The 21,204-nt window shown below is 44.5% G+C and overlaps 3 protein-coding genes and 1 long non-coding RNA gene across 15 annotated transcripts; 1 reads left to right on the forward strand and 3 right to left on the reverse strand.

The window, feature by feature from the left end:
• Positions 1 to 2,991: 2,991 nt before the first annotated feature.
• Positions 2,992 to 5,326, reverse strand: LOC135395096 (nuclear transcription factor Y subunit alpha-like). Of its 6 annotated transcripts, none has more exons than XM_064626319.1 (8): positions 5,151 to 5,326; positions 4,134 to 4,391; positions 4,037 to 4,078; positions 3,872 to 3,983; positions 3,714 to 3,814; positions 3,456 to 3,659; positions 3,234 to 3,401; positions 2,992 to 3,181 (listed from the first exon to the last, which is right to left on the reverse strand). In XM_064626319.1, the coding sequence occupies exons 2-8, from the start codon at positions 4,386 to 4,388 to the stop codon at positions 3,095 to 3,097; spliced, it is 969 nt and encodes a 322-aa protein (XP_064482389.1). In that variant the 5' UTR covers positions 4,389 to 4,391; positions 5,151 to 5,326; the 3' UTR covers positions 2,992 to 3,094. The 6 variants fall into 6 exon arrangements, with proteins under 6 accessions (XP_064482389.1, XP_064482390.1, XP_064482385.1 ...); XM_064626320.1 differs by having other exon boundaries at positions 3,456 to 3,656; positions 3,720 to 3,814; positions 4,037 to 4,084; positions 5,151 to 5,319; XM_064626315.1 differs by having other exon boundaries at positions 4,037 to 4,084; positions 5,151 to 5,315.
• A 1,775-nt stretch (positions 5,327 to 7,101) lies between these two features.
• LOC135395094 (choline/ethanolaminephosphotransferase 1-like) lies at positions 7,102 to 13,574 on the reverse strand. Of its 5 annotated transcripts, none has more exons than XM_064626310.1 (11): positions 13,337 to 13,574; positions 10,860 to 11,001; positions 10,651 to 10,780; positions 10,451 to 10,595; positions 10,254 to 10,395; positions 10,113 to 10,197; positions 9,923 to 10,057; positions 9,717 to 9,863; positions 9,534 to 9,656; positions 9,280 to 9,479; positions 7,102 to 7,800 (listed from the first exon to the last, which is right to left on the reverse strand). In XM_064626310.1, the coding sequence occupies exons 2-11, from the start codon at positions 10,994 to 10,996 to the stop codon at positions 7,749 to 7,751; spliced, it is 1,296 nt and encodes a 431-aa protein (XP_064482380.1). In that variant the 5' UTR covers positions 10,997 to 11,001; positions 13,337 to 13,574; the 3' UTR covers positions 7,102 to 7,748. The 5 variants fall into 5 exon arrangements, with proteins under 5 accessions (XP_064482380.1, XP_064482381.1, XP_064482382.1 ...); XM_064626311.1 differs by lacking the exon at positions 13,337 to 13,574 and adding an exon at positions 13,123 to 13,330; XM_064626312.1 differs by lacking the exon at positions 10,860 to 11,001 and having other exon boundaries at positions 13,337 to 13,428.
• Positions 13,331 to 21,163, forward strand: LOC135395104 (uncharacterized). 2 transcript variants are annotated; one of them, XR_010422992.1, is made up of 3 exons: positions 13,331 to 13,880; positions 18,703 to 18,808; positions 20,182 to 21,163. It is a non-coding gene; the product is annotated as an uncharacterized LOC135395104 (long non-coding RNA). The 2 variants fall into 2 exon arrangements; XR_010422993.1 differs by having other exon boundaries at positions 20,185 to 21,163.
• On the reverse strand, positions 13,676 to 19,220 carry LOC135395095 (zinc finger protein 143-like). 2 transcript variants are annotated; one of them, XM_064626313.1, is made up of 10 exons: positions 19,157 to 19,220; positions 18,919 to 18,992; positions 18,651 to 18,846; positions 18,182 to 18,273; positions 18,088 to 18,126; positions 17,932 to 18,036; positions 17,506 to 17,875; positions 17,262 to 17,450; positions 17,091 to 17,194; positions 13,676 to 13,875 (listed from the first exon to the last, which is right to left on the reverse strand). In XM_064626313.1, the coding sequence occupies exons 1-10, from the start codon at positions 19,170 to 19,172 to the stop codon at positions 13,726 to 13,728; spliced, it is 1,335 nt and encodes a 444-aa protein (XP_064482383.1). In that variant the 5' UTR covers positions 19,173 to 19,220; the 3' UTR covers positions 13,676 to 13,725. The 2 variants fall into 2 exon arrangements, with proteins under 2 accessions (XP_064482383.1, XP_064482384.1); XM_064626314.1 differs by lacking the exon at positions 19,157 to 19,220 and adding an exon at positions 19,054 to 19,146.
• Positions 21,164 to 21,204: the final 41 nt, after the last annotated feature.

The following is a 21,204-nucleotide window of genomic DNA, read 5'->3' on the forward strand; positions in this document are numbered from 1 at the left end:
TTTTCAAAACCTGTCCAGCGCCGGCATCACCGACCACAGCCTGGTTAACCTGGTCTACCCCATGGGCCCACGACACCATCGCCGACTTATCCAGAGGGAGCTGCTGCAGTTCCTGAGCTCTACCGGCCTGGACACCCGCCTGTAGCTGCCACCATCCGGACCTCCACAGCCTGACGCTGCTTAGGGCAGCGTAGGACCGCAGGACCTGCCAGGACACCAAGAGCCACCCGTGACCCTCCCTGACCACCTCTCCAGCTGCCGTCGCCCCCCCCCTCCCCCCGCCTGACGTCACCCACGGCAGCGTAGGACCCCCAAGGACCTGCCCAGACCCAGGAGAGCCAGGACCCCAAGAGCCCCCCTGCCTCACCCAGACCTCCAAGACCACCCCAGCAACCTTGGACCTTTGCCACCCCGACCACCCCTGACTGATTCCTTCTCTCCTCTCTCTTTCTCTTTCCCTCCCTTTCCCAGCGGGAAAAACTTGCCGTCGTTGTTGACAGGCAGACCTCTCCCGTCTTCCTCTACGCCACTCCACTTCTGTAGGTCTGCGGTTCCATTTGCGAGTTGTTGAATTCACAGAACAGTATATGAGCAGGCTTTCTGTATCTAGATGGTGTTGGCCGTGCTGTGTTTCCTTCCTCCATGCTGGCACAAGTGGTTGGCCCCTACTTCCTCGTAGCATCAACGTAACGTAAGTAGATTGAATTTAAAATAATGAATAAAATTAGATGATATAATGCAAAATCTTACGTATCAATTGCGTCTTTCTTGCTATTTTCTTGGGATCCCCGTCTTAACTAGGCCTAACGTTAGCGACGAAACAATTCATTTGCGCATAACATAAACAATGATGGCGGAGCGAAAGTTGCAGATGCGTGCATGAGGATATATACTCACAGTATGAAATTAAAGTAGTCTGTGAATTTTTTTTTTTTTTTGCCATAAATCTCCGCTTCGCCGTTCCAAGCACCGTCCTCCATTTTGGAGAGATTTTTGTGTCATGGCGGCCCCCATGGAAAACAACAACCAGTGAAATGCACCCAAGGGTGTGTTGGTTTATTAAAGGGACTATGAAATCTCCCGAACCCCCTAAATCTTCTTTTTTTTTAGACGGTTTTTCCTGCCAAAAACCTAATACGGCAGAAAATTTTCCGGACGAAATCGCTCCAGTCTGTGAGAAGCGCGCGCTTGAAGTTTCTGTTCTGGATTCATCCTCTCCTGTGCCTTTACGTCACCGATGTTGCGCAATGCCAAGCAACGCTCGCCTCAGCTGTGAGCGCACCTACAAGGTCTCTGGTCGCATCTGAGATCTGCTTTTGATGAATAGCCTAGATGAATAAATGAATGAATAGCTTTTGATTTAGTGTGAATTGTTTGCTACATTTGCGCTGGCGGTATGACATGCAAGGAACGCAAGCACCCATCTCCGTGGCCATGAGGATTTTGCTGACGAGATACCGTCACGTTGTATCGCCGTCACCAATGGAAAGTGTGCGTTGTGAAACGCGACTGTGGTATTTGGAGCTGTCCTCCTTTCAAACTCGCCGTTGTAGGCCTCACCGGTTAAATGGGCCTCAGCCTATCATGATCGAGAAAGATCACGTGGTGGACTGGAGCCAATGAAAACCCAACAAAGTCGAAATTTGACGGGAAATGCCAGCGGCGAAACCTCTGCCTTAGAGCACTCACTGCACGGGCGTTTATGCGGACCGGGCTTGACAACGCCGGCCATGGTCGGGCACGTACGCGAACATATTTCGTGAGACTGGACAGCAGAATTTTCGTGTCATTTCCCCCCCATTCCGTGTAATGGGTCTGGATTTCACACACACACATTCGGGGACGATTGGTGTGGCGGACGCGCTGAGAGTCCTGCAGTTATAGGGTTAGGTGTACATTTCGTTCGCGTGAGTGTTGGAGAAAGGGGATCTAACACCGGTGCATGCGCAATAGAGAGGAGATGAGTCTCTCTTGAACCGCCCAAGCAAGCAAGCACAGAGCGCAAAGAACCACACTGAGCTGTTTAGTAAATCTAAATACGCCTCGAGAACATATATAGAGCGGAGGCGGGCTGTGACAATTAGGCCCGTGCCTCCCCTGTTGGGAACCCTGCCGGCAATGCCAATAGACTATTTCAGAAAATCCCAGTGCGCACGCAATGCATCCTGGGCGCTTACTGGGACCAAGTTTCACATTTCGGTTTCCCTGACCTTGACACGTCGTGTGCAATGGACCGGTAAGGGGAGAGTTTGGAGGCAAACCAGTTTCTTTCGTATTAGCAAACTCCCACAGTGCAAAGTGGGATTTTCTCAAATTGTCTACTACGTCACCGAAAGAGAAGCAGGTAAGGGCCGTTTCGATTACCAAAACGGATATGATTACAAAACTTTTTCTTCTTGGAAGGCATCTCGAAGTGGACATTAGATTAACTTTAGAATTGGGATTCCTCGTGGAACGCAACAGGTGCAAAGATAATGACCTCATCAATGAGCTGGGAGGTTACAGTTGGAAAATGTTTATCACCTTGGTCTCGTTCCTGTTAGCATATGATTGCAGACATTCAACAAGTGCTCATACCATGACCAGCATCACACATTCTCGGAAATTAGTTGGATTCCAAAATGAAATATTTTGGATTCCTGAAGGTAGTATGTTCGTATCAGGCAGTAAAAATGATATAGATAAGATTAACCGGGTTATTGGAGCTAGGTGGCTGCTGTAAGAGAGCCTGCAGCTCCAGTTCTTACGCACTAAAATATAATTTGGAGGGATGGAATTTAGACCATTATCATTTGATAAAGGCTTTGCATTGTAGCTGCTTTGTGGGCCTTCTTCCGGCAATCTTGCAAAAGTCTCGCTCTGCAGTCTGAGAGCATTAGCTGGTGCCCTGTAGTTCCTATTTGGAATTATGCTGTCTGCTTCAGGCTCAATGAATGCAAGCTTTTCCTGTGCTCTCATTGTGTGTGCATAAAATCCACGATGCCACAAAGATGCATGTAGTGTTTACACAAAAACACTGTGGCACACTTTATTTCGTGACCCATTCACCGTGAAAACTATGACAATGAACCCTATGTACAAGTTGGGGATGACGTCAGTTTGATTCCGCCACCATGAGCTCCGATGGTACCACACTGATGAGACCATTTTGAACAGTGAATGTGTACTTTGAGGCTTGGCTCTGCAAATATGTGATCATCAGTTGATTTTCGTGAGAAAGGTGAAAGACAAACCTCTATAGTGGAGTGCAACCCATTCGACACATCATCAGGATTCGAGCCATCATCATTGGAGTTCCTCGAAGGAGAACAGTCTTTCCGTGAGCTGCCAGAATGGAAACGACCTCCTTCCCCTCGGATGCGATTCATGGCATGTCGGTGACGTGATTCATGCAGGTATTTCTAGGAGAAACAAGTTTGGAATCTCATTTGGAATCTCAAAGACAAGACGCTCACCCGTCGCTCCTTGGGGATCCGACCCTCTGCCTCCAAGCGTGCTCTTGCCTGACGTCTCTTGAGGATTCGATGATATTGTTTGGCATTCACGTAGAGCGGTTCTTCTTCCACCAACTCAGCTCCCGGAAGAGGTATCCTCTGCACCGCTTGCAGGGCAGCCGTTTGATTGCTCGTGGCACCCGTCGCATTATTTGGCACCACCTGCTTGCAGGGCCAGCAAGTATGTTAGTAGTGGTGGACTCGAGTGGCCTTACTAACCATGACAATGTTTCCAGCACCCATAGAAGAAGGTAAAGTAATCGGCTGAGCCTGCTGAGGTGCCTGCGTTGCCTGAACCACCTGTGGAATCTGAATGATGCCTGCGCGCAGGGGACATGCTACAGAGACAGACAAGTCATAAAATATGATAAACCAACCTCCAGGCCCTTGAACAAAGTTTGCTCCTTCCATAGACATGGGCTGATAGACCAAGGTCTGACCATCTGAAGTTTGAATTATCTGGCCCTGCTGAGGTTGCTGGATAATTATCTACAAGAAGAGGGCAGATAAGCTTACGAGATAAGCTCAGGAGATAAGCTTACTTGCTGTCCTTGCTGGGCTTGCAGCTGTCCAATTGGAATCACCTGAATCTAAAGCCAAAATGAATTTCTCTCACGTAGGTACGGGTCATGTAGGTACCTGAGGGATTTGCTGTCCTGGCTGTCCTTGAATCTGAATAGCTGCTGTTTGTCCATTAGGCAATGTCTGAACCATGATCTGTTGCCCTGCCTGTAGGAGTTGTCCATTTGCAGCCTGGGATACCTGCAACACCTGGGGCTGACCAACGTGAGCTATAGGTGACAGAGACTGCATGACCGCTACTTGTTGCTGTTGCTCCGCTATCTGTTGACCCTGCGATGTTCCCACAGAACTCACCACTTGATACTGCTCCATCCTCTGAAACAACATGAGCCTTCTGTTGTCAAAACAAATAATTGGTGCTGTGTAGCATTGTACCCAAAATTAGGTTTATCTGCTCGAGTAACATTACATTTATGAGTTGCACATCCCTCGATAGTCGGATTTTCAGAGTCAAAGTTTCATCCGGTGTTTGAGAGAAAAGAAGCTACTGCCAACAACAAAGATAAGATCACTTTGTTATTTGGCTCGTAACAGGGTGCTGCCAGTCTTACTTTTTAGTAATATAACCATCCTCATAATTTCCTTCAACAGATGTGGTTACTTCTCGAGTAGTAACAAGATATAAACAAACTGACGACTAATCAAGGTAAAGTAAAATGCGCAGTAAAGCAACATCCCAGTTGCTGCGGCAAACACACAACAGGTGCCCGAAAAGTGTGCCACACCAAGACCATTTTGGAAGTGGCGAGATACTTTTTCTAGTTTGGATACAGTCATAGGCCTAACGGTATTTCTCAGTTTAACGACAATTCAAAATAAGACGGTTAATAATACCAGTGAACGTTGCTCACTGCGTAAGCTGCTCCAAGCAGTTCGTCAAGTACGCATTAGAACGAACAATTCACGTTGGTTTTGTCTGACAAAGTTGAACCCATGGTTGAACCGTTGAACGCCATTGTCTTGGGTGTCTCATAATATTCGGGGCAGCCACGTGAGTAGCTTAAATCTGGCGGTGATGAGTGCCATGGGATGAAGCTATGGACAAAATCGAAGATAACTTGCCAACCAACTTACGTTCTCAGAAGCAGAGTGGTTCGCTCCGAAGAAACTCTTGATTGGCTCGGGGTGACTATGGAAATGCTGCGCCAATGGACAACGAAATCAACCCTCATAAAAACAAGAACCGATGTCTTTATTGGTGACAAACTCCTACGTCTCTCTCTCAACTCAAGCTTTACGTCAACCATTTAGCTTTTTTAAGGAATCAATTATTACGTGTGTAGAAGGTCATGACGTTTGCAGCTCAAAAAGAATGTTCAAGGAATGTTCGCTACGAGGGAGGGTGACAACTACTAGAACAGCCGTCTCCCGGAAGCATGGAGGAGAAGCCCGGAAGAAATATCTGCAGCCATAGACCATAGATATGCAGTCGTTGATTGGTTGGATTGGTCACGATGCTGACGTCGCACAGATGGCGTCGGTAGTAAAATACCGAAAAATACTGGTGTATTCCTCTAGGTTCCATCCTTAGAACTTGAATTTCCATCGTGTTCATTGTGTTGTGTTTGTGTTCAGTGATGGGGGGGTACTGACAAGACGGCTGATGAGTGAAAAGCAACAGATACGTTTATTTATTTAGGTGTCTTTGGAGTAGGATGCCAGTTGGATAGCCAATGTTCTCAGTGAAGTGTTGTCAACTGTGTTGTGCGGCTCCTTTGTGTCTCCGGCTTCTGATGGCATGAACAGCATGAATACGCAGTAGGACCCTTCGATATATTCGAAAAAGAAAGTGCCAACTGTGCAAGCTGAATATAGACAAGCTTCGTTGCATGTTATACTTACGGTTCGATGAAGTGTGACAGTGGCCCGCGCTTGTCAATCCAGTCGTAAAATTTCGTTAATTCTTGCAATTCTTCATTACGGCCACTCTTTGTGGCAACGTATAAAAAAAGTGGTCGGATAATAACGTGGTATTAGGGGTGGTGCATTGCCCATTCAGGCAGTCCCGTTTGAGTCAAGGTGGGCTTCTGTCCAAGGCTCGCCGTAGCCTTTGGGACTAATAAAATACGCAGGAAAAAACGGAAGAAATGCAATTAAAATGTTACTCGTACTATTGCACAAATGCCGTCAAAAATTGACGTTTCATCGAATCGGTAGCTGCAGCTTTTTATTCCAGCAACGTGTGAAACCTGTAAAATACTCTCTTGACCTAACCTTGGTCAGGCGTCGATGGAATGGGTGGACACCTATTTGCGCTTCCTCCTCCATGCCATGAGACAATCATTGGAAAGTCCTTGCTTTCTCTTCCGGGTGCCTTGTCGTGTTTGGAACACCAGGCTGCTGCTTTTTATCTCTTATGTCTCCAAATATCTAGGTCTCTGCCACGCTGCATTCCAAATTAATCCTTTTCGTTTGCTCGATTTGTGCACCAAGGTAATCTTTGTGGATGACTACAATATTTTTGTCATTTCTGATGTGGATCCTCGATATTTGTATTCTCTCGGGATTTCTTTGCCTTTCAGGTACAGCTTTGGGTGATGGTCTTGACTCCAGTTTGTTTTTGCCTGCACTGAAGGGTCTTGCGAGTCTGTTTCTCGATTCTACGAAGAGAAGTACGTCATCCGGAAAAGTTTCTCTCCTTCGGCCGTAAATCCGGGTCGTCTTCATTGTGGTTCACATATAGATTAAATAGGGTTGGTGAAAGTCTTTGATGTCAGGTGAGCCAACTCAAAGACTGCGTCTGCATAAAGGTCTCTTTAGAAATGTTACCTCGACAAAATGGCATAGATGCAGTCTAGCTGGTCGATTGACTTCTAAATGAGTTTGGGGATTGTCTTGTGGAGTCCTTTTCCTATTGTTTGTGTGAGGATCAAGATGTTGTCTAAAGCCATTTTGGAATTTATGTAGTATACTCTCTTTCTCTACGTATTCAATTCCCTGTATTCTACTGTTTAAAATTTCGAGATAGAAGGCAAAAAATAGGCCATGTCAAGTTGCAGATGGTGAGTAAATCAAAGAGCATCAATTGAACAATTGGAGCAACTTATTTATTTACGCGTGATATTGAGCTTACAAAAATGTGAACATGGTACTGTTGACGGTGATGGAAAGGATGCAAAAGCAGAGTTGGGCAATGGGAATTCCTTTCTGGAGTAGTTTCATCTTTCCAGCTGTAGTGTTGAAGCTATCCCTTCCACCAGTCAGTTCAGAGTGCTTTTCTATTGTTCTCATCATTTCCGTGCTGGTTATGAGTTTCGATACATCTAGGTTCCTCTATGTTTCAACTTCTTTGGTTGTAATGCCTTGTCAGGTATTCCTCTATTTCTTGTTTTGTGGCCAACATCTCGTTTGCCATCCCTTAGTTCTGGCATCCATTCGCTTCATGTTTGTGCAATATTCCGGAGCATCTTACTGTCCTTTTCCAGCTGCTGGTGATATTTGTCAATTTTATACGCCAGTAGTTTTTTTTCTTCCTTTTGCTCTTCATAGCTTTCCCATAGTGCTGCTGTTGATGGTCGATGCAGAGCTCTTTTCACTTTTTCTCTCATATTCCTGGGTAATTTTGTCGGTTGTGGTCGCTGCTTTCAGTTTGTCTATTTCTATAGAGTTGATACGTAGGCCATGATGGTTCGCTAAGATGAAATCGATGGCAGATTCCTGGTGGTTCTGGCTCTATGCCCTGCCCTGGAAGTTGTCCTCTCCTGCCCCCACTGGTTTCAAATCCCTAAGAATGATTGTTGTTTATTTCATCGTTGAAAGCACGATGATTTGCATTACTCGGAGGCTCTTTCCACGAGACAAGTGGAGGCCTGTGTGACGTCAACCTCAGGCTCCAGTCATCAAAATGGCTTTGAATCGAGTTTACTTTTTCTTCTTCCTAACTGTCCATCTAATGACTCAACTCGAACAAAGTGTATTTTCCATCGGGTGCCGCCGTATATTTATTCGTTTTAGTGGGGCAACATCATACTGCAGCAAGGTGCTCTTTTGTAGCAACTGTGTTACTTTCAAACAACAATCGCTAAAAATGACAAGAAATACCCCAATTTTTTTATACGTGCAAGTGGACACACTTGAGCATTGACAGGACGCTCATATTGCATGGGCCACATTACCTTTCTGTTGCCAAAAACAGTATTTTGCCAATGAATGTTACATTACGGTACTAGCGTAAACCTGGACTCATAGGGACTTAACCTAAGTACCAGTGACAAATCCTGTCAAGTTCAATCTGCTGTGCCTTTATTAACTTGCAAGAACCTATTGCTGATCATCATGGTAAGGTACATACGAAGGACAATCTTTTGACTGTCTTTGTCACTCATTGTTGCCATTTTTGTTTCTTCGAAGTGATCTGGAATACAGAGCTCTCGTGCGTATTTCTCCATTTTTTTCTTATAAATTCAACTCATACTTATGGTAGAAATAAGAGGGTGCTGGCAACATCTTTGCATTTGATAAAAACAAAAATAAAAACTTGCTTTTCACCCTTCTCACTTATGACCATGTAGTTCCTGGCTCATCTCGCAAAAATGTACACACAAAGTTATTGACCATCTCCTCAGGAAAATGATCTTCTCTGCTCTTCCTCATTTCTTGGGTTATGTTTGGAAACACTAGAGCCAGCTGATGGGTGATATTGGGTGCGCAATCCTTGAGAAGTGGATTCATAGAACAATAAGACCATGACTGAAGCAAAGTGTTATTTGGGATTCCCAACCTTTCATCTTGCAAACACGCCACGCTTGTGCTATCTAACTAACAGATTGCCATCGGGACTTTTTCTTCTGGCTGCGAGCCTCGCTTTGGTTGCGACCTTTATTTATACAACACCTACCATTTACAGAAAATAAAAAGTACTGCAATGGTGCCCCTCCTTAAATGTGTGGTTCACTCTTGGTGGTGTGATCCAACTGGTGTTCCTTTGAGGGGGATGGATCCGTTTGCAACCCTGGGGATCCTTTCTAAGGGGGTGGGTGACATCATTGAAAAGTCATTTTGCCCATCACTAAGCTTTTCAGGTATTCCTTCCGTGTGGCAAGATCCCTACTGAGTGAACATAGTTTTGAGCCAATCATCTCCGTAGCTACGGCCGCGTTGCTTCCCTTTAGGGACCCATCAACAGAACTACGCTCCGAGGAAAGAATCGTAAGCATTTATTATACAAAAACAACACGATTATAACGGCGAAAATAGGTCTTACTTTGTCTCTACACGAAGAGTCTTGGCATTTTTGAGTAAAAATTTATTGTTGAGTCCATTGAGGTAGATGCCATTGAGCCCTGCGCGCCTTCTGGAATCTCCTTTGGGGTACTTGATGGAGAATATCCACAGGTCAAGGGCATCGCGCAAGTCCCAACTCGCATACGTGAAGTAGCGGGCAAAGTCCATGATGCTGTACACCTGTGGGCAGCTATAGGTGTCACACAATGTCATCCACCATAGCACCGTACCCACCATAGAACAGAGTAGTGCTGATTGGATGGGCAATGACATGAGAAGGAGATTGAGGCAGAGAAAAAGAGGGGCCACCAGACTACTGTCCCATTTATCCATGTCTCCATAAGACACAGAGGTCATCTGAAATGTCGCAAAAATAAAATAAACTCCAACCAAGATTTTCAACCGGGCTATAAGTACCACTAAAGTGACAATGAGTTTGGCGTAGGCAAAGCCAAATGTGACCAGGAACAGCGTGGGATGATCCTGCATGAGCCCTGCAGCAAAGCTCATCCACAGGCACAGGGACAGGACCAGGACAGGTACTGCTGGACTAAAGGTTCTTTCCTTTTGCGGAAATAAGATATTTTGCCGAGGGTCAACTCGAATGTCAACTCTTGACTCACTTGCTTCCTCTGGACGTATGCGTCTAGGGGTGTTCTCTTTCCCAGCACAATGAGAATGTTGCTGGCTATGACGAATGTGAGCGATACAAATGTCATCAACATGAGTAGTTGACGCAGTTCCAGATGATGCAGCACCTGCACTGTCAATCCTTGAGCATTTTTTATCCCTGCCCTAAATACAAAGTCTCACCTTTGTTAGCCACAGGTTCTGTCCATAAAATGCACTCACAAGGTGTATAATGATCATTAGAAACTGGCACTCGGAGACATCCACCCTGCCGTGAAAACACACCAATGATGCGTCTTTCTCACTTTCACATTTTTCACTCACTTTCCAAAAACCATGACATGAGTGACATGATCCTGCCAGTGAGTTGAGTAGAAGCCACTCATGGAAAGGAAGAAAAATGTCACCAGCAATACGGGAGAATCACCCAGACGCAGGGCTATGGCTATTGATGTCGTCAAAAAAACTGCAAAAGGACACAACAGTATGGACACAATTGCAATACAAAGTCTCCCACTTACAAGTAGAAAGAGCATCACAGCCATGGTCATAAACCTCCTCCAATTGTGTATTTTGTACATTAATTGCCTGTTTTCCATCCAGCGCATCCAGCAGCTGATAGAGGAACAGGGAAATGGCACACAGTAGAAATGGCCATCGTGGGACCTGTTGACATTCAAACAGATAAGCACTTGGAATCACATCAAAGATATGATACTACCTCAGAGCTCAGATCAGGACTGAACCAAAGCAATATGAAGCAGCAGAGCACATTGATGCTTAGTCCCAAACACGTCAACACGCAAGGAGCCACATATTCTGGAACAAATTTGGAGCACCATGTCCAGAACCTAAACCATTATTAATATTTCAACTTAATCGTAGTCAGATAACACTGAAGCAAAAAATATAGGAGAAACAGCTAGGTACCTCTGAAGGAAGAGACATTCTAGGAGAGACCCGGCACTGGCGTTGTATTGGTAGGGTACCTTACGCAAGTGATCCATTTGTTCCACAGGGAGTACCCAGCCCCCAAAATTATCCCGAGTCTTTGTGGTCTTTTCCATTGCCCCTTTTGAAAAAAAAAAAAAAAAGCTCAAATCCGGATGGCAAGAATGACACACTAGGCAGCTGGAAGGAACTATCTTTAGGGTCAACATTTCCCTTTAAAAATGGCTGAAAGGATAACGTAGGGCATTTCAAGCTCAAAATTCAAATTCAAATTGGGAGTATTTCGAGCTAAAGAAGCCGATTACAATCATTGGCGTTTTTTTAGCGCGGCTGCGCCCAACAGTCATTGTTCCGTGTCTACAGTTTGGACCACATCCTCTGGAGGTTTTATCTTATCTGATTGCAAAGTGTTTGTTCTGCAAATGTCCTTCTTTCACAAACGATCACTTTCACAAGGTTGCCAACAATAAACGGCAATGAGAGTCTACTGATTCCATCGGCCTTTGATGGGTTTGATCTATTGGATTTTCCCAACCCCCAAAATGCACGCAAAAACATCCCCTAACGAATGGTACTTACCTCAAGTTAGAGCTGGAATTATACGATACGTAGGGAGACATTCATAGTCTCCCTATATGTCGTATAATTGACCGAGAAACGTCAGTGTGATGTTGGTATACACACTCAAACTGACACAAATTGGAAGGCCCACGGTAGGACCGAAGGTCGTGGCTTTCAGGTGCAACCTTGTTCGAGCGTACTACAGCTCTACCAAATTGGTGGCGCTGTCCAACACTATGACGTACAAACGTCTATTCCTTTAGGTAAGTACCGTTCATTAGAACTGGCGCACATATGTTACTATCAGGGTTAACAACTTGATATACACCCGAGAAATTAAGCTATCACACACAAAAGTCTGCTCTCGTGCTAGAATCTTCACTGTAGAACTTGTCGAATATTACGCAAATTATGTCCAGATGCCACTCCGCTCAAAGTTGTCTTGAACTTGGAAGTAGCTCTAGTGGAATATGCCTCGAAACTTTTGCTGTGGACGACGCCAGCACAGTGAGGGAAGGTATACGAGACAACACAAGAGAAGCCACTGGGATTTCCAAGAAACGTATACGAGGATGTACATTTCAAGCGTAAAGTCTGTGAAAATTTTCTCTCACATTGTGTTTGCTTTCGTCGCCATTTTGGGTAAAAAGCAAACCAATCAGAGGCACGAAACTATGCCTTTTTTTCTGAACGTGAAGCAGACGGACGAAGAAATGACTGCACAGGCCATAGGAAATGCATAGGGTGAGACTTTGCTTTGCTTCCAACTTTTTTTCTACAAAGTGATGGCATTTGAAAAAAATATGCATAAAACTTGAAGCAAATGACTATAAGTCTACAGAGTTTGAAGCGCCAGAAACGTAATTTTCTTTTTTAACGACGCGATCAACATGTGCAACCTTTGCTAAATTCACCCTGTACTTGTTTGTGCGTCGCTGGCATCTTCCCTGTCGGCTGTGACATTTCCAAGACATTAACTTGATCCGGCCAGCGTTTTTAAACAGGAAAAATCGGAATTCATAGACCAACCCAGAACGCTACACACAACATGAAGACATACGCTGGTTCCAGCTGCCGACGCGCTGTCGCCTGTTTGAGCGCTCGCGTACAAATTTTAAAACGGCCAATCATCACTCAGAAAATAAATTTATCCCCATGAGAACCAATCGGTAAGCACTAGCCCACGGATCGCGTCGTGACGTGATTTTTCATGACGTTATCTGACGTCGGATGACGTAATCGCATGAAGCGCCTCTGTTTATCCCGCGAAGGGGCACTGCTATCTGCTACTGACCGAAACCTTGAGTGGTGAGCTGCCACGAATTTTCCTCCAAGAGGGAGACAAAATCTATCATGATAGCACTAGGATTTACAAAAAGATGACTGGTAGATTCAACAAAGAAGAGGCTACAAGCTGACAATGAACTGACGGAAGGATTTCTTTCGTTTCTTTTATATTCATTCTTCGTATTGTCAACTGTGGGACAATCGCGAGCTTGCTAGGACGTGCAGGTGAAGCTGCGTTGTCCGCCCGCTACAAGGGGAAAAGCAAACCCGAGCAAGGGCACCAAGATCATCATATGCACAAGTATAACAAACTATGCATGTACAGCATGGCTCAAACAACGGAGTGCAATAATATCTTCTGCGCACTGGATTGTGGAGGCATGCAATTACCCACCTCACAACAACAAAAATCTTCCCCTCATGTTCGTGCGCACACGTTCAAGTATACCAATGTTTTACGAATTTTTAGCGGGACTACAAACCACACTTTTCGATGCCTTATCGAAGACACCGCGCAGCGTTGTGTGGATAAACAGAAACCGCACTGAATGCAAACCAAAATAATAATCACGTCGGTATATAAAAGAGGAGCGTTGAATACCACTTACTTTACACAGCGTGAAATGATGTCGTCTGCACACGCACTTATCATCCGCTAGACGATGTCTGCGCCGCCTATGACGCTCCAAGTGATGCAATCAGCGCCAAGGGAAAAAAACCGCCCGATAACGATATTTCAACGCTTGCAGAATGTTCATTTCTATGAATAATTTTTGCGCGGGATCAAATGTTCGCAAAATACGCATATTTTCAAGTCCTGCCCGTTGCCAGACTTTATCTTTGGCTGCCACAAAACAAATCACACTTGTAAAAGAAAGAGAGAAAGAGAAAAAAGGTGGTTCAAGGTCGTGCGTCTTATTCAAAGATGAACATGACATAGCCCAAAATAAAACGAAAGTTATTTCTTTATAGCATATGAGTGAAGTATATACAAGACTCATTCGTCGTCATCGTCCAAAGTGTGAGCGGTGATGACAACATCCGCCTGAGATCCCTCGGCCAGGATGTCCGTCGAAAGCAGCTGGGCTGGATTCACTACCACTACAATCTGCTGACCAGATGGAGTTTGCACAAAAGTCCCTTCTTCCTGTGGTAAGAAACTCAATGCACACTCCAAGAAAAGGAACCGCAAAAAGTAACTAAACACTCGTTACAATACAATGATACCCACTGTAAAATCAACATGCGCTCGATTATTATCGGGACTTTTAACACGCATTAAATTTTAGCAACACCCGATATTGGAAAAATTGATATCAGATATCTCGATTTTCTTGCAAAAACCTAGCCGATGGAAGCACTGTCCTTTTCTTTCGCATTAGTAAACTCCCACAGTTCAAAGTGGCACTAAGCACTCTGGGATTTTCTGAACTGGTCTATCGCAAAATCGCAAACCCAAATTGTTCTCTGGATATACCTATGGTCTCCAGAATTGTTTTAGCAAAGGTTAGCCGGCTATCTACCAAAATGAGGTTATGGACACAATCAACAATTTTAACTGTTGACAACGTTAGAGGTCTCCCTGATCTTCCAGTACCTTTGTTCTGAAAGTTGTTCACGGTTAAGTATGAGGGGCACTTTTTCAGTTAATGTTTGCATCACGCAGTCATAGATTTCCCTCAGAGTTTTTTGCTGCATGAACAGGAACTTGATGATAGCCCAAAGTTCAACTTTGGAAAACTTTTGCTCTTTCTTGTCTCGCTCTTTGTGTCAACTGTGACAAGATGACATTTATCTGCAAGTGGGACAGGCCTCTTAAAACCTCGGACCAGCCTACAAGAGCTCATTTCATTCCCACCATCTCGCAATAAAGTTGTTGCACTGTTCAAGATTCGCAGTAACAAAAAAGAAGGTACCACAAGGACAAACCTCGTTACAGCGAAAACGCTTACAACGAATTATCAGTTATTGCGAGGTTCTCTTTCAGTTTGGTTGGTCACGCTTTATTTCTATGGCAGTTTTATTTTTATAACAAACTAGTAACGAATTGGGGTGGCCATTTTGTGGTAATCTTTTCTTGCCATACCCCGAGCGCCATGAATTTGCCAGCTAGCACACAACTATATAGCCCACACCACGAGGGTGGGTTCATTAAGAGAGAGTTCTCAGACCTAGCAATAATTTATTGCTTCATCTCAACTTCAAAGTTAAAAATCTTCAAAGGGGTGCGAGAAGGATAAGTTTCCCCTAGGGAAAATCTCTAAGGATTCCCGAAACAATCTTCGGTGTGTGTAACGTCCCACACAACCACGGTGGTACCAGTGATGGCCAGTAGTTAACTACATGTAGTTCAACTACTTGATTGCAGTTAAAAAGTAGTTATCAACTACTTGCAGAAATGTAGTGGCAACTACTAGTTAAACTACTTCCGACTTTGCCGCAAGCTTTACGGCACGATTGTGCTTCCGACTTTTACCTTGAGCTTTGATGAGAACGGAGGTGCAGAGCAATTGTGCCGTGCATGTGTACTAAATCCTTACTTTTTATCGCTGCTTCATATTTAGGTGTCCAAGGACACTATAGAATACAATAGTATAGAACAATATAGAATAGAATGGGGTTGGTGTTGATGGACAACGTTAAGTAGTTATAGATGTAGTTAAAGAACTACCTCCACTGAAAAGTAGTTGAACTACTAGTTAAACTACTGCATTGTGAAGTAGTTATAGTTAAACTACTGTAGAAGTAGTTAGTGGCCATCATTTTTGTTGACAATTGTTTGTTTGTTCAGAAGAATTGTGTATGTATTGGATATCGAGATGGGAAAGCTGACGGGTTGTGGGAGTCAAAAGCATAGTTTGATTTGTCAGTTTGTTGATGACATCATTGTTATCTCTGATGCTGGTACAATATGTGCGGATTCTACCGTACAGTTTGTTAGTGCCCGGGTTTTTGCTGGTCATATGGAAAGGAAAACTGCGAGCCGGTCCTGCCCTACACGAGTGCACATTCTAAACTTGTCACTGTGTTCTGTGTTTGGTAACGAAGAAAAGTTGTTTTCATTTCGTCCGGGGTAGTTTGGAGAAGCAATGTGCAGGCTGAGTATGACATCCAATTGAATGCAAAGAGGGCCATGAAATTGCTCCAAAGTTGACAGTAATGACGTAAACTCTCGTAATGTTGTTGTTAAGGAATGTGCAGCAAATGTTAAAAGAATGGCTGGGTCTTCGGAACTGGGGATCATTTACGGGAATGTAAAGAATGCTACTATATTGCCTACACACACCGAAGGTTGTTTCGGGAATGCTTAGAGATCGCCACTAGGAGAAAAGTAGTTAGTATCACACTCCTTGGAAGATTTAATAAATTATTGCTGCGTTTGAGAGCCGGAAATGGATATTCCATGGGTTGTCCAGAGCAGCGTGACAAGAAAAAATAAAAACAAGAAGAAGAATTGTAGGAGCAACTCCAATCTGGATATGCTTGAGCGTCAAGGACATTACAAACTGACTAATCCACGACCATGTCATAACCCCTATGAGAAGTCCATCCGCACGATCTGCTAGGGGCACTACTCACTGACCCGCATGAGTGGAAATTTCAATTTTGAACGTGCAGAAGCGGCTACTGTAGCAGACAACAGCAATAGCTCCTATGAAAACATCAACTTTCGAAAGAAGCATCTCTCGTGTGGCTTGTCGCAAAATACTAAGGCAAGCTCAAGTTGAAAGTATATCGTAGAGGAACACCTCCAAATGCGGTGCTGGTCTATTAGGTTGTGGTCATATCAATTCCCACTAGGGATTGTGAGAGAAGCGTCGCAACAAAACTCGGAAACTAAGGAACAACTGCCCTTGGAACAAACCATAATGCCGAATAATGCGTTTTTCCAAATAAAAGGGTCCCAATTACTTTACTGCGTTTTTTTGGCTTTCTCATATCCATTCCCGGCTAGAGTCATATTCAGGAATTCGTAAGCAGAGTTTACAGTTTTTTCTATTATAGTGTTACGACGAAAATTGGATTATGTTGAATTGGATTGGACGAAAATATGTTTTTTCTTGGCGCGCACCAAGCACAATGCAGATTTTGGATCCAGAGTGTATTAAAAGTTGCGCGAGAAGCTGGGCTAGTTGGCCGAAGATGCAAACAAGAGCAGAGACGAAAGGGAGGACAGACTGTAGTTTATTACTGAGCGTGACAGATTTTAAGTACGTTTTCTGTACTTAAAATCTGTCGCGCTCAATAAGAAACTCAAGTTTCAGCTTTTTCTCGTAGAAATCACACCTTTATTTCGCCAAGTAAGTTGGCACTCAGTTTGCAATGTGTAGACAAACATATGGTTTACAGGGAAGAACTTACCCCGAGTGTGTCCAATGTAAGCCCCGACTGCAGGGTTAAAACATTTGTGCCGCTCTCTTGTTGCAGGACCGTTTTCTTCTTGCTGCTCTCTTCATCCTCCTCCGCTGAAATTATGAAGGACCCGAAATATAATTTGCGCTTTCCAGTATAATGGAAGTGATAAAGGCGAACCCTTGTCGATGAGGCCATGAGCCGTTCTCCTATGCATAGCCAGGGTAGAAGTCTGTCGATAGTTTTTACCACACAGGTTGCACAGGTAGGGTTTGCTGTGGGTGTGAACTACGTGATGTTTATAGAGGCTCGAATACTCGGTGAAACGCTTCCCACATGCGGCCACCATGCAAACGTACGGTTTTTCTCCTGAAATATGAAATATGCTTGAGTGAGTGCACTGCTTGAGTGAGTGTTAACTGACCAGTATGAATGCGGATGTGATTCTTGTAGTTTGTAGCACTCGCAAATGCTCTCCCACATCCTTCTTCTTGGCATACATAGGGTCGCTCTCCCGTGTGTGTACGCATGTGAACTTTACGGATGTTGGAAGTTGTGAATGCTCTGTCACAACCCTCAAAGGGACACACAAAGGGACGTTCCCCAGTGTGAGTACGCAGGTGTTTCTGCAGGTCTCCAGAGGTCTTGAAAGTCTTGCTGCAATGGCTGCACTTGTAAGGGGTCTCACCCGTATGAACCCGTGTGTGACTCTTTAGACCGTAACCCGTCGCAAAACTCTTCTCACAAGCTGTGCACTTGAAAGGACGGTCGCCCGTATGCGTTCTCTCATGAACCTTTTTTTCAAATAGAGAAAAATTGAAGAGATTATTTCGTTTCATTCCCGAGTCACCTTGAGGTGATGCGGTGTTGTGTAGAGCTTCCCGCAGCCTTCGTAAGTGCACTGAAACGCCTTGTCACCCAATGCCAGTGCACTGGCACTGCCACGGCTCACATTCTGTAAGCAACCTTCTGCCTTTAAATTCCTTCCCATTGAGCCCAAACTTACCAAGTGGACGTCTTCTTCCTGACTTCCATCGCTGGATACCTGTAAAATTTTTGGTCTCATTATTCGTGACTCAGACGAGAACAGTTAAGCTCACGTGAGCCGAAATGCCGTCATCCAAGAGGTGTTCCGCCGTTGTTGAGATGTACGCTGTGCTGCCGTCTTCCAGCTGGACAGCTTCCAGACCTTCTACGAGAGGAAAAAAAAAAAAATTACGTACTGTATCCAAGTATTGCGCGATACAGTCCCTAAATAAAATTTCGAGAAAAATCTGCTGCCAACGTATCTGCGAGAGTAAGTTAGGGTGAGTACCCCCCAACGATCAAGTATCTCCAATAATTTTCGGGAAACGAAAGTGAATATAAATAGTATGCTATGTTATATAGTTGAGGATCCCCGCAAATTTATATAACAATTGCCGTTTTCGAGCATAGCTGAGAACTGTTTGCATATTAGTTTATCTTCATCGCGATATTCATTTTGAAACATTTGAAAATGGTTTAATACAGTAGTTCATGTTCCTTAACTACAAAGAGCGGTATTTTTGACAGAGCGCCCATATTTACCGATGGTGCCTTTGCCAGTGGCCTGAATATAAGCGGTTGTTCCATCTTCTAGTGTAAGGGTCGTGCCCAAGAACTTGTGGTCCAGTCCTTGCAGAAAAGCAGTGGATCCGTCACCCAGTTTAACACCAAGACCAGAAGAACCGTCCACCAGGTTTAAGGTAGCCACTGCAGATTCCACTTCATTCTTGCTCCCATCCTGTTATCGACAGACTTTCATATTTTTCAAGAAAAACAACTTTCATAATTTGAGTCATAAAAGAGGGCGTACATTTGGAGTAAGTAGCAGCCCTATAACCTCCTGTACGCTGCTGTCGTCCACATTTTCTTCTTCCATTAAGGACGCTTGAAGAAAGGCCACAAGTTTATTATGACACCATTGCGATAACAAATTAAGCATTTTTACCATTCTCGATTCATTGTGACTGACTCGGCTTCTTGAATAACATCAGACAACCACAAAGAATCTTGGGTAATGCTGGCTAAATGAACGACGGGAATTTACTCACCTGGCCTGCCCACCATGCACAGCGAAATAAATATGGCGGAGTACTAGACCGTGTTGCCAACATATTTGTCGGACGGCTCGGTGGCAAGATGGACTTGAGGACGTAAACTCCCGTTCCAAGGCCGACAGAAAGATCCCAAACTTTCCATGACGACGAAAAAGAATTATTTACATACGCATTGCAATATCCTTCACAGACACGCAGAAACTATGTTACAAGTGCGTAAGAAGGATTAGAAGGTGGAATCATATCGACGACCCAGACGGATTGTCACTCAAGTGATTTATCCAGACCCCACCAATACTTTTTGCCTATGTACCTCCTACCATAGGCAGGATCGATCTCATTCAGCGCCCCAATCAATTTCAATGAGAATATATACCTAGTAGATGTACCTAGCATATATAACATTTAAAAAAAATGTCCCAACAAGGTACCAGATCATGTCTTTAGAAGACATCCCAGCGACATGATATGGATGCTTCTTTTAACATCCATGGGATGTCCACTCTGACATCATCGGGAGGATTGTGGACGTCCATATGTCCTGGTAAGGATGTCTTGCTGTCATCCCAGGGACATTTATGGTTTACTGGGTCACCCAATTCATTTAATGCGAATAAATCGGGTACTTCTCATCCAAGTAAGGAGAGGTGTTGTGGGAAAGCTGGCCTCGTGTTTCAGCGCTCTGACAGGTGTTGTGGTGAACAAGATTCCCAGGAAATCGAGAACCACATCAAGTAGCCATCGGGTGCCAATGAGAAACAATGATTCCCACTTGAACTAATGTGAACCGACGTGTCGTGCACTGAAGATCCCCTTCACAGATCATCATGATCAACATGTTGTGGGGGTAAGAGTAGTCCATGCATAGATGAAAGAAGACGAAAGATGTTCGAAACCAGTTGGACTTGAATGGGCACAAATTAAAGGAGTTTAAAAGTGCTGTTTTAAAGTTGACGAGTTAAAGTGCATATATATTTTTCGTTATGCATGAGGGTGAAAGAGAATATTCTTTCCCCCAGCAGGTCACGCCCTGGGCCGTCTGAGGAAAAACCCCACAGCCGGCTCGAAGACCTCCAAGTCTCGCGGGAGTACCGCCATCCAATCGGGAGAGCCAATGAGGACACTCTGCCGGCTGGGGAACCGGAGAAAACTTCCCCAGCAGTCCCTCCCATGGTGTATTGCACTAACTGGAATCAGTGACTATTAGAGCACGAATTTTCGCGTCATTTTTATATTTGTTGACGTGGTGCGCGCCCTGTCCGGTTTCACTTTAGAGCCGGCGGCTGCCTAGACCCGTCCGAACGGCAGGTCCTGGCAGTTTAGTTGGACAGTACAAACTACGAATGAATATAATTTGAATTTACGGTTGGCGTTTTCGTTTACAAGACGTGACGGCAGTGAGCGTGCATGGGGGCGCTTCAGATCCCGCTACGGCTCGTCTACGGCTCTGCCGGCTGTTCAAATCAGGGTGGCGGAGCGAACCGAAAACGCTATTTTGGTGCGAACCGGAACAGAATCGAAACCGTAGGCGTTTGTTTTTTTTTCGCTCTGGACTGAAACCGAAAAATTTATTTAACGGTTTTCGGTACAAGAAAAAAATTTGGCCGGTTTGGACTACGGATAGGAGAATGAAACTGACGTCACGTGTTCTCAAGTCATGACACAGATACTTTACGAGGGATGCGGTTACGGTTCCACGTCGAGAAGGCCTATTTCAACAGACAGTCTTTCTTTGTTTCAGGATTGTTTTCTTTCAATGTTCTTAACTGGAGCCAGGAGCTACCAATTTCTCAGCTGCCTATTTAATATTAAATACAATGTATACGGAATAAACCGGTTTACATTTTGCAACATCGATTTTTATTTTTTTGCTCGCACCGTTTATGATAGAACCGGAACGAAAAACGTTTCGGTTCGACACCCTGGTTCAAATTCCACAAGGAAACCGTAGATTAGAAGACACAGAAATATGCAATAAAGAATGCTCGTTTACGTGGCTAACAGTCGAATGTTGCGAACAAATATACTTGACGATAGTCTCT

This window comes from Ornithodoros turicata, chromosome 5 (genome assembly GCF_037126465.1).
Source record: "Ornithodoros turicata isolate Travis chromosome 5, ASM3712646v1, whole genome shotgun sequence".
NCBI lineage: Eukaryota > Metazoa > Arthropoda > Arachnida > Ixodida > Argasidae > Ornithodoros > Ornithodoros turicata.